Source organism: Neoarius graeffei, chromosome 25 (genome assembly GCF_027579695.1).
Source record: "Neoarius graeffei isolate fNeoGra1 chromosome 25, fNeoGra1.pri, whole genome shotgun sequence".
Taxonomy (NCBI): domain Eukaryota; kingdom Metazoa; phylum Chordata; class Actinopteri; order Siluriformes; family Ariidae; genus Neoarius; species Neoarius graeffei.
In genome coordinates, this window is record NC_083593.1 from 36,401,603 (window position 1) to 36,417,227 (window position 15,625).

At 40.3% G+C, this 15,625-nt stretch overlaps 1 protein-coding gene across 1 annotated transcript in view; it reads right to left on the reverse strand.

The window, feature by feature from the left end:
- Positions 1 to 11,299: 11,299 nt before the first annotated feature.
- The window catches only part of prrc1 (proline-rich coiled-coil 1), a 53,619-nt gene continuing 49,293 nt past the window's right edge, over positions 11,300 to 15,625 (reverse strand). The window contains exon 9 of the mRNA XM_060909693.1: positions 11,300 to 14,092. Within this exon, the coding sequence (XP_060765676.1) occupies positions 13,883 to 14,092 (210 nt within the window). The 3' untranslated portion in view covers positions 11,300 to 13,882. The remainder of the gene's footprint in view (positions 14,093 to 15,625) is intronic.

Sequence of the window (15,625 nt, forward strand, 5' to 3'; positions counted from 1 at the left end):
GGGACTACACCTTAGATGGGACATCAGTCCATCACACACTGGGGCATGATTTTAGACAGTAAATGGAGAACATGGAGATAACCCACACAAACAGGTGGAGAACATACAAAACTCCACACAGACAGTAACCTGAGCAAAGGATCAAACCAGGGACCTTGGAGCTGTGAGATAGCAATACTACGCACTGTGCAGCTGATGTTCTATTAATTGATTTTCCTGCAGACTTAAACATGCTGCAGTTTGCCCTTGGGATGGACAGCTTTCTTTCTCTCAGGCCTGTCAATCCTACTATTCTGTTTAGCATCTCATTTAATGTGTGTTTTCTTTAAAACTTCAGTTTTTAAACTGTTAGAAGTGATGCACATTAATAAACTGAGCCTCTGGGTGAGGATTCTTACCATTAAAGCACGATTGTTGTTCAGCCATTTGATGTATCTGTGTTCCATTTCTTTTTGTTTCAGAAACACTGCGTTTAAAAGACCTCTTTGCTGACCAAATCTTCCAACTTTATTTAAATAGGATGTACCATAATGAGCAGTGATTGTGAATTGTGCTAGCCTTTGCTCCCCATGTGAATCAATGAGCCTTGGGTACCCATGACCCTATCATCGGTTCACTGGTTGTCCTTTCTTGGACCACTTTTGGTAGGTATTAACTGTATACCAGGAACACCTCACAAGGTCTTGTTTATTGACAGTGTAGTGGCTGGCTGCTTTAAGTCTCCAGTCTCCCTCATGACCGTGTTACCCTCTGGCTCTCCCTTTTAGTTATACTGTCATAGTTAGTCTTGCCAGAGTCCCTGCTTGCACTCAGTGCAAAATGTATACTGTTCTTACTCATCAGGTGAGTCTGTCTCTCTCTCGAGTTACATGTTGATCCTGAGACACCAGGGGTGCTGACCTCTTTTGCTCTTCAGACCTGCCTGATCCATCCTGATGCCCTATGTCTGGCTGGAGTCTCATATCACTCCTGAGGAGGATGGCCCCATATGGACAGTCGAAAGTCGTACTTGGGAGATGGCTCTGGGCACTTACAGTAATGTATCTATGGCTGGGGACTACACTTGATATGATAACTTTAGGACTGCAGTTGTCATGAACAGTTTTGCACTCAAGTTTCCATCAATGAACAGTTTATAACTTCAACAAAAGAGACTTCATGTTAAAACTACAATGATTTTCCTAGTTTCACAGTTATACTTTGTGACTATACAGGACACAGTTATAGAAGCAAGTTATTTATAATCATGCTAGCTGTTATCACCCAAATGAAGATGGGTTCCCTTTTGAGTCTGGTTCCTCTCAAGGTTTTCTTCCTCGTGTGGTCTGAGGGAGTTTTTCCTCACCACCATCGCCACAGCCTTGTTCATTGGGGATAAAATTAGCTCATGTTTAAAGTCTTTAATTTTCTGCAAAGCTGCTTTGTGACAATGTCTGTTGTTAAAAGCCCATCCATCCATTATCCGTAACTGCTTATCCTGTGCAGGGTCACAGGCAAGCTGGAGCCTATCCCAGCTGACTATGGGCAAGAGGCAGGGTACACCCTGGACAAGTCACCAGGTCATTGCAGGGCTGACACATAGAGACAAACAACCATTCACACCTACAGCCAATTTAGAGCCACCAATTAATCTAACCTGCATGTCTTTGGACTGTGGGGGATACCGGAGCAAGCCCACACAAACACTGGGAGAGCATGCAAACTCCACACAGAAAGGCCCCTGTTGGCCACTGGGTTCAAACCCAGAACCTTTTTGCTGTGAGGCGACAGTGCTGACCACTACACCACCCTGCTGCCCCATTGCTATAAGTGCTATACAAATAAACTTGGATCTGTTTTGGAGATGTTTGACCCAGTCGTCTAGCCATCACAATTTGACACTTGTCAAAGACACTCAGTTCCTTACATTTGCCCATTTTTCCAGCTTCCAACAAATCAAGCTTGAGAACTGACTGTTCACTTGATGCCTTACAGTTGTGGTCAGAAGTTTACATACAGTGACATGAATGTCATCTTGGATATGAATGTCATGGCAATATTTGGGCTTTCAGTAATTTCTTTGAACTGTTCTTTTTCTGTGGCAGAATGATTGTACAGCATACATCTTTAATTAAAAAAACACTAGAATTTGGTGCACAAGTTTTAATTTTCTTTGGGTTTTCTGAAATCAACACAGGGTCAAAATTATACATACAGGTTCAAAAATGTACATATGCTCACATAGATTATTAATTGAGAGGTGCTGAAACTTCCAAAATATCTCTTATCTTGCCAAGGCTGAGGTCTCTTAACTTCCTGTTAGTGATCATGATTGACTTCAGCTGATAGCTTCTCTGTGCCTTCATAAAAAGGGTTTGTTTACAGCACTCATTGGATTGACCAACACACAGTAAAATGGGAAAGTCCAAGGAGCTCAGTGCAGATCTGAGAAAGAGGATCGCAGATACACACAACTCCGGAATGTCTCTTGGAGCCATTTCTAAACAATTGCATCCAAGTTATTGTGAGGTGTAGTCACTTTGCCAAGCCATTTTGCTTCAAGAAAACCCAAACTGTCACCCTCAGCTGAAAGGAAATTGGTTTGGATGGTCAGGAACAACCTGGGAACCACCATGCCACAGCCCTGCCATGAACTGGAAGCTGATGGATCACTGTCTACAGTTCAGCTCACCATGGACTAAGAGGCTGCTATCCAAGAAATAAGCCCCTGCTCCAAAATTGACACCTTCAAGCTTAACTAAAGTTTGAAGTTGACCACATAGACAAAGAAAAAGCTTTCTGGAGGAAAGCTGTATGGTCAGATGAGACAAAGATTGAGTTGTCTGGCCACAACGACCACCATGTACAGAGGGACGCTGTACCAGCTGGTGGGTGGTAGGATCATCATGCTCTGGGGCTGATTTGCTGCCAGTGGAACTGGTTCATTGCACAAAGTGGATGGAATAATGAAGGAGGACTACCTCAGAATTCTTCAGCATAAACCATCAGAAACTTGAACACGACTTTGGACTTACAACAGGACAATGAACCCAAACACGCATCAGAGCTGGTTGTGGAGGATAAAGAAATATCCAACCATAATTCTGCCAGAAGCTTGTTCATGGTAAACAAAAACGTTTGGTCAAGTTGAATCTTCCGAAGAGACATTTTACCCAAATATCAGGTGTGCTGTATGTATATTTTTGACTTTATATGTATAATTTTGGGCGGCACGGTGGTATAGTGGTTAGCGCCTTACAATAAGAAGCCTTACAATAAGAAGGTCCGGGTTCGAGCCCCGTGGCCGGCGAGGGCCTTTCTGTGCGGAGTTTGCATGTTCTCCCCGTGTCCGCGTGGGTTTCCTCCGGGTGCTCCGGTTTCCCCCACAGTCCAAAGACATGCAGGTTAGGTTAACTGGTGACTCTAAATTGACCGTAGATGTGAATGTGAGTGTGAATGGTTGTCTGTGTCTATGTGTCAGCCCTGTGATGACCTGGCGACTTGTCCAGGGTGTACCCTGCCTTCGCCCGTAGTCAGCTGGGATAGGCTCCAGCTTGCCTGTGACCCTGTAGAACAGCATAAAGCGGCTAGAGATAATGAGATTAGAGATGTACAATTTTGACCCTGTGTTGATTTCAGAAAACCCAAAGAAAATTAAAACTTGTGCACCAAATTCTAGTGGGCTTTTTATTTTTTATTAAAGATGTATGCTGTACACTCTGCCACAGAAAAAGAACAGCTCAAAGAAATTACTTAAAGCCCAAATATTGCCATGACATTCATATCCAAGATGACATTCACTTCACTGTATGTAAACTTCTGACCACAACTGTATATATCCCACCCCGCCAGGACCCATTGTAATGACAATCAATGTTATTCATGTCAACTGTCAGTGGTTTTAATCTTATGGCAGATTTGGTGTACATCAAGAGATCATTCACTACCCTCAGCACATATATTACAGATTAGATTTGTTAGAAATTTTAATCAGCTGCTTGAAGCAGTCTTGCAAAAAAAAAAATCACCTTAGGATTTCCAAAGATATTACAGAAGGAATAGAGGAATTTATTGCACAGCGTAATGACGCAGATTTTTCTCAAGGGGAAAGGAAGTGATTAAAAGCCAAATGTCCCCATTTTATTTCCACAAAACATTCATCATACATTTATATATTTTCAGATACCCTCAGCTTCATCTATTTTCTTTTACTACTGGGTCTTTGTAGTGCACAAGTTTATCTCTGGTCACGTCATGCCTTTGTGCTGCTGTGTCTAACCTCCCAGAATGCCCAGTTTCTTCCTTAATGTCCAGAACCTTTCTCCACGGGGTTAAGCCATCTGTGACGCTTTTCTGACATTAGTTTTAAATGGTAATGGTGCTGTAGTTACTACTCACCATATTACACTGCCTGTGTGTAACATTCTGTTGTACTCTATCCTGACTGAATTTAGGCCACTACATGAGTCGCCTGAAGGTGTGCAAATATTCATGCTTTAACGTTCCGCCCTTCAACATAACCTTCTGTTTTCTTTGACATTCCTAAAAAAAAAAAAAAAAAAAAGGTCGCAAAGAATGCGACAAGTGGACAAACGACACGACCTCCATTTGCTTTGGTGCATAATTCATTTCACTTTATATGGCTGCTTGGTAGGATATTTGTAGACATTTACAAAATTATATATGGCAGTAAATTAAACTTGTAAAAGACACCAGCTTAATTACGACCAGGCAGGAACTGCAGAACAGCACCAAATAAAACTTTCAATTTTTAAAAAAAAAATTAAATATATAAAAGAAAATCAATTAAAAGTAAAAGCTGAGTTAGCTAAATTGGAGACTATTCAGCTCCTCAGAGTAGCTAACTTTCCAAAGTCCTCTGAGACAGATTTATGGAAAGGCATAAATAATTGGATGGACTTTAACAAAGGTTTAAAGGCCTCGGCTATTTCAAATCCCTCATTAAAAAAGGGTGAGGGAAATGCAGCCATCCTCATCCTGGATTAATGATTTGTTCCACAGTGGATCAAGGTGAATACTGACCAGAAACACTATTATAAAGTCATGAGTAAGTTTAAAGGAATTGCAGCTCTGATTATCGATTAAACTGGTCTGGACAAAGACAGCACTAAAAGTATCCTTATAAAGTTCCATGCAGGAAGTAAAAACCTGTAAACATGTGGTTCTGTTTTGCTTGATGTGTCCAAAACAGTAACTGGCGTACAAAAGTGGCTCAGTGGTTAAGTCTTTGGGCTACTGCAAATTCCAGTACCACCAGTCTGTGAGTGTTATAGAGGTGTAATGCAGTGGCACCATCTGTATCAGTAGCTGTATCCGAATTTAAATGGACAAGGCTGAAACCAGAACGTGTTTTTCTTTCTTTTTTGGAATTAAATATTAACCCATTATGCCCCTGGAAACACTGGAAAACAGTAGAAGGAAATGAGCTAGAAAAGCCAGCACGGTGTGTGAATTCTGGCTCAGACAGTCCGACAGTTCTTCAACCTCAGTTACATCACTCATACCTCAGACGCAATGGGTTTAATCCAAACCTGAGTAACTTAAAAACAAATAGCCAATAAATACACAGTCAAGTTGGACGTAATGTGGTCTGGGAGAAGCCATGGCCTACTGGTTAGAGAAGCAGCTTTGGGAACAAAAGGTTGCTAGTTCAATTCCCTGGGCCAGCAGGAATGGCTGAAGTGCCCTTGACCAAGGCACCTAACTGCTATTCAGGGTACGTTGTATGTCGCTCTGGATAAGAGTATCTGCTAAATGTCTGTTGAAGGAAAGTTAAGGAATAAAAAGCTGCATGCCTGTAATAAATTAACAAAATACACTTACTGTCCACTTTATTAGGTATTCATGCAGTTAACATGAGCACAGACTAATCGAAATTGGACTAGTGAAGAGTAAAAAAAAAAATTCCAATCTTCAACTGACTAATTCGGGTGAGTCTGTGCCCATGACAGCCTCAGATTGCTGTTCTTGGCTGAAGAACCCAATGTTCTGCTGTTGTAGCCCATCCACCTCAAGGTTTGATTTATTTCTTTTGAATGCTGAAATGCTTTTCTGCTCACCGTGGTTGTAAAGAATGATTAATCAAGTTACTATATTTTTCTTGGCAGTTCAAACCAATCTGGCCTGAGTTTCCCAAAAGCATCGCAGCACAAAGATCATTAAATGGTAGAACGAACAGCACAATGAACGCACTCTTTCCTAGTTAAGATGCTCTTAGAATTAAGAAGCTTTTGGGAAACCCACCACTCATCATTTTCCTCTGACCTGTCTTATCAATAAGGCATTTCCACCTACAGAACTGTTGCTCACTCAGTTTATTGATTGACTGTACTATTCTGTATAAACTCTAGAGACTGTCATGTGTGAAGATCAGCAGTTCCTGAAAAACTTGAGCCAGCCCATTAGGTACCAACATCCATGCCAAAGCCACAAAGTTTTCTTTTTCCTTCATTCTGAAGTTTGATGTAAACCTTAACTGAAGCTCTTGACCTGTATGCGTACGTTTGTTTTTTTCATCATCTTTCTGCCTCATGATTGCCTGATTAGATAACTGCATGAACGTGCAGGTGTTCCTAATAAAGTGGACAGTGAGTGTATATACATTTAAATAACGATTATGACATTTCATAACTGGTTTCAACTAGTGATGCACTCAGGAATGTTCCTCCCCCAGTTTGTGTAGTTATTTTTGCTTGTACATGCATGCAATATTTTTTAATAAATTTAGTTAGTTCTAGTTCCCCAAAATGAATAAACTATTAGCTAATTAAAAATAAAGATGAATGAATGCTGTAAATGCACTGTGGTCTGTTCATCCTGCAAGCTTCGTATCCGATTGCCTGCTCATACCGGCATGAAATTAAAATCCTACTGCTTGGGAAGAGTCCAGCAGGATCCTAGTCCCAATGCACACTTCTACTTTGAAAAAGATGCCCTGGCAAGCTTTCCGAAAAATAAAAAAACTCTCACATTTGTACCCATAACATCTACTCATTCCAAATAATGAAACTGTATTTGGTTATATCCCAACATTAGGCTCAGTTGTAAGTTGTTTTAGATAAAAACATCAATCAAGTGAATAAATGTGAATATCATCCAACAAATATGTTTCTACGGTCAGGAACTAATGGCAGTATGATAGTGAAGAATTAGTAAAAATGACCAGACTAAACAAAACAAAAACCTGCGGCTCATCTGCAAGAAAGCCAAAGTGACTTTTGCATTTCAGTGTTGGAATGACTCCAAACCACATAAAAACAGCTGGGTCTAGGGAACAAAAAACCTCTCCTGGAGTGTCCCAGTTAGAACACTGACCTAAATGGAGCAAACGTTTTGAGGTGTGAGCTAAACATCATTCATTATCTACATTACCCAAGAGGCTTTAAGAGTAGCAAGAACTATGATTAGAAATGTCACTCACATGATGGCTCCAAGTAATTTGGTTTTTCTAAAACATCATAAGAGCAATTCTCAATTCATATAGTGAGACTATTATATCTCTACAGTTCATAAAAATGGCTCACCACTTTAGATTTTTATTGCACTGCAGACCATTTTAGTCACAGCCTGTAGCACATCTGAAAAATCCCTTATGAAGAGAGCCATAACGCCATTAAAGTCTCGCAGAGGGAAATATTAGAAATTACAATGTGTTGGGAGAAAAAGAGAATTTAGAGTCTCTCTCAATAATAATAATCACTAAAAGATCTCTTCGTTCCTGCCAGAAGCAGGCATGTAAGAGCAGAACATTTTTCAACCAGAAACCAATTATCAGGTCTGGTTCTTCCTGGCTTTTCCAGTTCACTTGAGATTGGGTTTTAAATGTGAAGTAGATTTTAAAAGGGCATGGAAACAAATGTAAGTGTTGTGGGGTTTGGAAGGTCCGCATACAGTGACTTGCACAAGTATTCCCCATATTCTGTAGCGTTCCAACACAGAACTGAAATTGACGTAACTAGGGTGATCGATCATGCATCTATATAAATTAACCCATAACATTCCCAAGATCCTGTGCTCAGATAGGGGAAGCTGTTCAGAAGAGTTTGCCGAAAGACATGCTAGAAACTCAACAATTGTACAGAAAAGATTCTCTGATTTGATGAGACCAAAACAGAACTTTTTGCCATTGGCCCAAAGCTGTTCACCACCATAACACGATGCCCACAGTGAAGCATGGTGGTGGTAGCATCATGTTATGGGGCTGCTGGGAAACCGGTCAGAGATGGATGGAGCCAAATACAGGGCAATCCTAGAAGCAGGACTCCCACTCAAAGTCAAATTCCCTGAATTTCCATGACGTAATGAATGGGGGAAAAAAGCCACTGCTTTGCTGAGCAGACAAAAAAAAAAAAAAACTGCATGAAAAAGATTTCTTGATAAATAGCAACTAAAATTTAAACATGCTACAAACAAAATTCCATGACTTGGCCCAAAAAATGATCCTGACATTCTACAGTGGGGCAAAAAAGTATTTAGTCAGTCACCAATTGTGCAAGTTCTCCCACTTAAAAAGATGAGAGAGGCCTGTAATTTTCATCATAGGTATACCTCAACTATGAGAGACAGAATGAGAAAAAAAAAATCCAGAAAATCACATTGTCTGATTTTTAAAGAATTTATTTGCAAATTATGGTGGAAAATAAGTATTTGGTCAATAACAAAAGTTCATCTCAATACTTTGTTATATACCATTTGTTGGCAATGACAGAGGTCAAATGTTTTCTGTAAGTCTTCACAAGGTTTTCACACACTGTTGCTGGTATTTTGGCCCATTCCTCCATGCAGATCTCCTCTAGAGCAGTGATGTTTTGGGGCTGTCGCTGGGCAACACGGACTTTCAACTCCCTCCAAAGATTTTCTATGGGGTTGAGATCTGGAGACTGGCTAGGCCACTCCAGGACCTTGAAATGCTTCTTACGAAGCCACTCCTTCATTGCCTGGGCGGTGTGTTTGGGACCATTGTCATGCTAAAAGACCCAGCCATGTTTCATCTTCAATGCCCTTGCTGATGGAAGGAGGTTTTCACTCAAAATCTCACGATACATGGCCCCATTCATTCTTTCCTTTACACGGATCAGTCGTCCTGGTCCCTTTGCAGAAAAACAGCCCCAAAGCATGATGTTTCCACCCCCATGCTTCACAGTAGGTATGGTGTTCTTTGGATGCAACTCAGCATTCTTTCTCCTCCAAACACGACAAGTTGAGTTTTTACCAAAAAGTTCTATTTTGGTTTCATCTGACCATATGACATTCTCCCAATTCTCTTCTGGATCATCCAAATGCTCTCTACCAAACTTCATATGGTCCTGGATATGTACTGGCTTAAGCAGGGGGACACGTCTGGCACTGCAGGATTTGAGTCCCTGGCGGCGTAGTGTATTACTGATGGTAGCCTTTGTTACTTTGGTCCCAGCTCTCTGCAGGTCATTCACTAGGTCCCCCCGTGTGGTTCTGGGATTTTTGCTCACCGTTCTTGTGATCATTTTGACCCCACGGGGTGAGATCTTGCGTGGAGCCCCAGATCGAGGGAGATCATCAGTGGTCTTGTATGTCTTCCATTTGCTAATAATTGCTCCCACAGTTGATTTCTTCACACCAAACTGCTTACCTATTGCACATTCAGTCTTCCCAGCCTGGTGCAGGTCTACAATTTTGTTTCTGGTGTCCTTTGACAGCTCTTTGGTCTTGGCCATAGTGGAGTTTGGAGTGTGACTGTTTGAGGTTGTGGACAGGTGTCTTTTATACTGAAAACGAGTTCAAACATGTGCCATTAATACAGGTAACGAGTGGACGACAGAGGAGCCTCTTAAAGAAGTTGTTACAGGTCTGTGAGAGCCAGAAATCTTGCTTGTTTGTAGGTGACCAAATACTTATTTTACTGAGGAATTTACCAATTAATTCGTTAAAAATCCTACAATGTGATTTCCTGGATTCTTTCCCCCCATTCTGTCTCTCATAGTTGAAGTATACCTATGATGAAAATTACAGGCCTCTCTCATCTTTTTAAGTGGGAGAACTTGCACAATTGGTGGCTGACCAAATACTTCTTTGCCCGACTGTATGTCTGGAAGAGGCTTCTTGAAATTCCACGACCCATGGAAACCCTGGAGAAGAAAACTGGCTCCAGTCTGGAAGAAACTAAAGTCAGGGGAAGAGGTTCAGTTTCCAACAGAACAACAACCCCAAGTGTATGCCAAAGCTACACTGGAGTAGTTTATAAAACCATGAATTTGAATGTGTTAGAATGGCCCAGTCAATGCTCAGAACGAGAATCTGTGGCAAGACTCCATCAGGGGCCCCACCCAATTTTGCAAAAAAATTGCAGGATTATTATGCAAAGCTGATAGACATATCCCAGAAGACTTTTAGCTGCAAGTGCAGCCAAAGGTTGTTTCATCAAGTACTGACCCCCAGAGGGTGACTATTTATACTACTGACCAACAAACATCTGTTTCGTTTTTTGTCTAATTAGGCAGGTGATTGTAAATGATTAGAGCCTCCTATCAGAGATGCTTCAGACCATCTCTCTACAGAGTACTTGACCTGATTGTGTCTGAAAATCAGATTTGTTCAGCTCAGCGCCAACATTTCACCCTGAAAATGGTGTTATTTGTGCAAAGAGGTGTTCGAGACAGCAAAGTGATTTTAATCTACAGCCAACACTGCATCAAAGGTGGGAAGTAATGAATACAAAAACTTATTGTACTCAAGTTTTCAGGTATCTGCACTTGAGCGTTTTTCTGACCAACTTTTTACAAAGTCTGTACCTTCTACTCTTTAGATTTTCAAATCAGGATGGTTAGTTTTCATCTATACTTTAATTTAATGCACTTGATGCACCGATTTAAACAAAAATGGATGAGACAATAACAGAAGAGACACTGACCCAATCTGGCAACCTCAGACTTTAAATCAAAACGTGAGTTGTGTTCAATTCAGATAAACTTCATATCTTCACACAACTGTGCAATATCTATGTAGTGTAGTATACTAGTGTATTACTCCATCCACATTCACTGGATATGAGCAATCGCACACACTGATCGGCAACCCTACAAGGCTATCAGCTCATATACCGCAAGTAGAGAAAAACAAAATGGTGGAGGGTGCTGCTGAACCAACCAAGGACGAAATAAAAACTGTACTCAAAAACAAAACCTCAAAAAAACAAAGATAAGGAAAGAAAGTATTTGATGGTAAGAATGTTTAAGTTTTCAAGAATTATTTTAGCATTTTTCACAAATTACTCCCGTCATTTCACCGGTTTACATTCTAAGCAGAAATGATTTTGTCAGACGTCTTGTATAAAAAAAGTTATTTATTGGATTTGCAAAAAAACAAATGCTCAGTTTCTCAAAAACCAGTGAATATGGATATAAAACAATTATGCCACTCACTCAATCACCTCATACATGCTTATAGCCAACTCGGCGCTATGCACGTCATCCACCATCAACTCATGTATGACTCAATTTCATGGAATGAATAAATGCGTACATACACAATTTAAAATACCTAATGCTTTAGCCATATTCTCTTCAGAAAAGTCATTCGCAGACATGTAAAGAGCAGCTAGTAAGGCAAGGATAGCTATAGGTTACCATTCTATATAGCTGGGTTGTCAAGGTTAGCACACTATACACAACCAATATCAACCACGTGCATGTGGATTGTCAAAATACTTGCCAATTAAAATATTTGCAGTGGAGCACCTTATGTATAGTATTATTTAATTTTAAGTGTGGGTTTGCCTCCTTCCACTGGCGCACACACCGACCCCACGATTAGATTAATAGTGCACAAGGTTCACTTAGCTTTACATAGAAATCGCTGGTAGAAACATCCTTCAAAGGGCTACTTTTTACTTCTACACATCGAGGACATTTCAGAGCCTGTACGTTTGTACTTGAGAAAAGTAGTACTGATTCAACGCATGTACTTTTGCGACCTCTGGCACTGATGCATAGGCTACTCCTGAACACATTTTGACCGAATGGGCAAAGGCAATCTTTACCGCTATAAAATCCAATGAAGTAACCACAGGAGGCATGTTTACTGAAAATGTCTTTATCTTCTGCAGACAGAAGGCACTTTTAGGAAGAACAATTAATGTAGGTCCAAAGATAAGAATTTAAAAGGTGTCTTTTGGGGGGGGGGGGGGGGGGGGGGACATGACGATGACATTACGTTAAAGGCAGTACCCATTTTTCCACTTCATTCCATGCTCTCAGATCCCTTCATTTCCTCACATTACACACTGTATAGTTGATGTCTGACAGTGATTTTGGCTTTGATGAAGAACACAACTACTCATCTTTCTTCAAAAAAAAAAATCTCCGAGGTCACACAGAATTGCTTAGATTTTCAGAGGCTTCTGCATCACTCAGTGGTTTTAGACCATCAACAGAAACGGGAAATTTCAACAACGAACGGTGATAACCTTCACAAATTTTCACAAGCTTCATCTTTAAAGATTCAAAAACTAATACGGGTTTGTTGTTTCAGATAATAGCAACTAGAAATGAAACATCCTGACATGCCAAAAATAACCCCCAGATCCCCCCCCCATAAAACGTCAATGTCAAATGTTGCCGTATGTGTCATGACCATTTTCAATCAAGTTTAATTTTAGTTTATAATTTGAAGCAATAGGTCTACTTTAAAAATGCAAGTACTGTATTTAGAGCACACAATTTGCACAACATTTAGATTATCCACCCTTCAGGCCAGAATAAAGTTTAGGCTTTTACCAAGATGTAATGAACACATCCATGCTTTCTGTATGCAGCAAATCAGGCAAACGTTCAGAGTCTTTAAGAAAAGTGAAAACCATTTCTTTAAAAGCAATTGCCCCGAAGCAGCTTACATGTCCTTTGGTAGCGGAAAATGAACATTTACCCTATATACACTGCACAATTTGTGCTTTAGAATGGGCTAAATACAAACCTGAGTTCAATCAATTAATTCAAGATGGACAGACTGTATAACAGACTCAGTACAAACGTCTACATATGTTAAAGCCCACTGACAGTTTATAAGATCTATTTTTATAAGAGTAGCCAGTACTCTACTCTATTGGCAAAATGCAAAAAAATGCATGTGTATAAAAGCAAACTATGAAAACCAAGTTAAAAACAAACATGTTTAGGTGACTGAAAACAACTATTAGAAACATTCAGGGCTTAACGTAGTCCAAGCCCTTTGAGAAACTATTTTACCAGGATAATCATACAAATAAGTATGCCACTTGGCTTTCAGGTCCTTGTTATTGGAAAATAAATGATACAATTCGTAGTTGAATAATCTACTAAAAAGAATTGTTGGATAATCTGCATCAAACAATGCTATAGTCTGCTGTAGAACCCAGATCAGGATCAATTCCCTCACTACTTGTTCGATTAGTAGTTCATCTCTTCCTGAAGATTTAAGTTCTATTCGTCATGGTACATAGCATACATGTTCAGTTATTGAGAAACTGGTAACAGTATCTGGAATTTGAAATCTAACCAACATCCTGATCTAATGTTTTTAAGGTCCATACGTTTCACTGTTGACCTCAGCTTGGTCTATCCCTGCTCCTTTTCCAAAATATCTACAAACCCACGGATAACCTCCAACTGTATCCGACGTGTCCGGGCCTAATAAATTCTAACACATTTACAAGTCTTACTCCACCATTGTAACATTGGCAACTTGCTTTTATACGTGTGCATATAAGATGGACCAACCCTGCTCAGAACTCGGGCAACCGACTGACTATTAAATTCAAGACCTTGAATGACTCATTTTCTATAGAGACGCTCAAAAAAAAAAATAATAAAAATAAAGGGCCATCTTCTGACAGTGTCTGTGTTCTGAGAGCAGAGTTGGTGTTTAGATGATCTTATACCATCCTGGGGGGCAGCCGCAGTTTATATGTGCCAGCCAGAGCTTTGGCAGCACTGTAGATCATCTGTCTGCGGGACATGCCAGTGAAGGCCTGGTGCCAGTCGGTGCGGCTAACATTGGGCAGGCTCCTCTCTAGCACCTCGCCTATGGTCACGAGCAGGCCTGACCAGCGTAGATTGTAATCCGGAGGGGTGAGAGACTGAGCCTGCAGAAGAACAGTGAGAAAAGAGCACTTTAACACCACGTAGCTACTCGCTAGAAATGGAGCACAGAAGGACAAAACAAGAACAAAAAGGTCAGTTATTTAATATTGTGTATACGTTATTGATTCATATAGTGATAGCACTCTACTGCACTGACCAAACAACCACGAGTAATAAGGTAGGAGTAACGTCTAACCAAGCACCAAATACAGCATCAGTGTTACACATTTAATTTGACTTTAGGGTTTTAGAATCGTACTCCGTTTACACAATGAAGCTCATGTCCTTCATTTGTATTTATTGGGACAATTGATTCTATAAGCTTCAAGAAAGAAAAGTTGCGAGGACATTTTCTATATTCTGTGAGTCCTCAACCTTTTCTGCTTTGAGGCCCACCTATTCATACTTGTCGGGGCCCATTTAAATAAAACAAATCCCCAATTATTTTGGCTCAGCTATTCTATTAGAAACTAATAATCTATTGTCAAGTGTATTAATGGAATGCAACATCACTCCCTGTTAAAGACAGGACGCCAGGAATTAAATTAAATTAGAAGAAAAACAAAAATTATTGCATGTAGGTATTGTATTTAAAACTATATGGATGTGCCAAAGCCAAACCTTGCATGCAGGGCATTCTCAGTCAAAAGGTATTAAAAGGTTTTATTTTTAAAAGATTGTGTATATTTTTAGTCTTTTGTATTTGTAATTATTTGTATCTGTATATGCACGACCCCACCAGCTCTGCTGATCAACTTATCGTGTTTAAATAAACTTATTCATTCTTTAAGAGTTGGAAAATTATCCATCCATCGAGTTCCCAGACATCTCAAACTGCCTGGTGCTGCAGACATCGTTCTACACAGATGAAAACCACCATCATCACATCTCCCCATCCACTGCTTCAGCGGGTTGGGTGCCAAGGAGTCGCTCCAACATCAGCATGAACTGCTTTTTGTCCTGCATCTGCCTTTGGATAGTCCAGTAAGGCCCTCATATCTTTCCATATACCACGGCTGTAAGGTTTTTTTATTACAGCGGAACAGGATCTGTTTTTGTAATGCAGAATTTGGTAGTCTTGTTATGTGGGCTATATACTTTAGGTGTTGAGATAGGTAGAAGTTACGGATTGGCATAGAATGAGTGAGGCAGAGTACGTCATTGTTAGAATATCTATAACGCCAGTCCACATCCTCTTCATCTGTTGCAGGTACCCCTCTACAACTACTCCTACTGTGTCTTACTGGTACATTTATACGCTCAAACCCTTTACGTACAAGTTTTCTAAGAAAATTCATCCACGTAGTCTCCAGTTTCTTTAGCTGACCCTCATTAAGAAAACAGGCTTGGAAAACATGGAAGAGCATGGAGGAGTACAACTTAACGTGTGGCTGGGTTAAAGATCTGGGGATCAGGATACAATAAATCCTGTATCGTTTTTGCCTGGGTAAGGAGGAATTTCTGGGCTTTTTGTACACGTCTGAGATAGCTGCTAGGATGCTACAAGTTTTAGTATCGGGTATAAACGAACCACA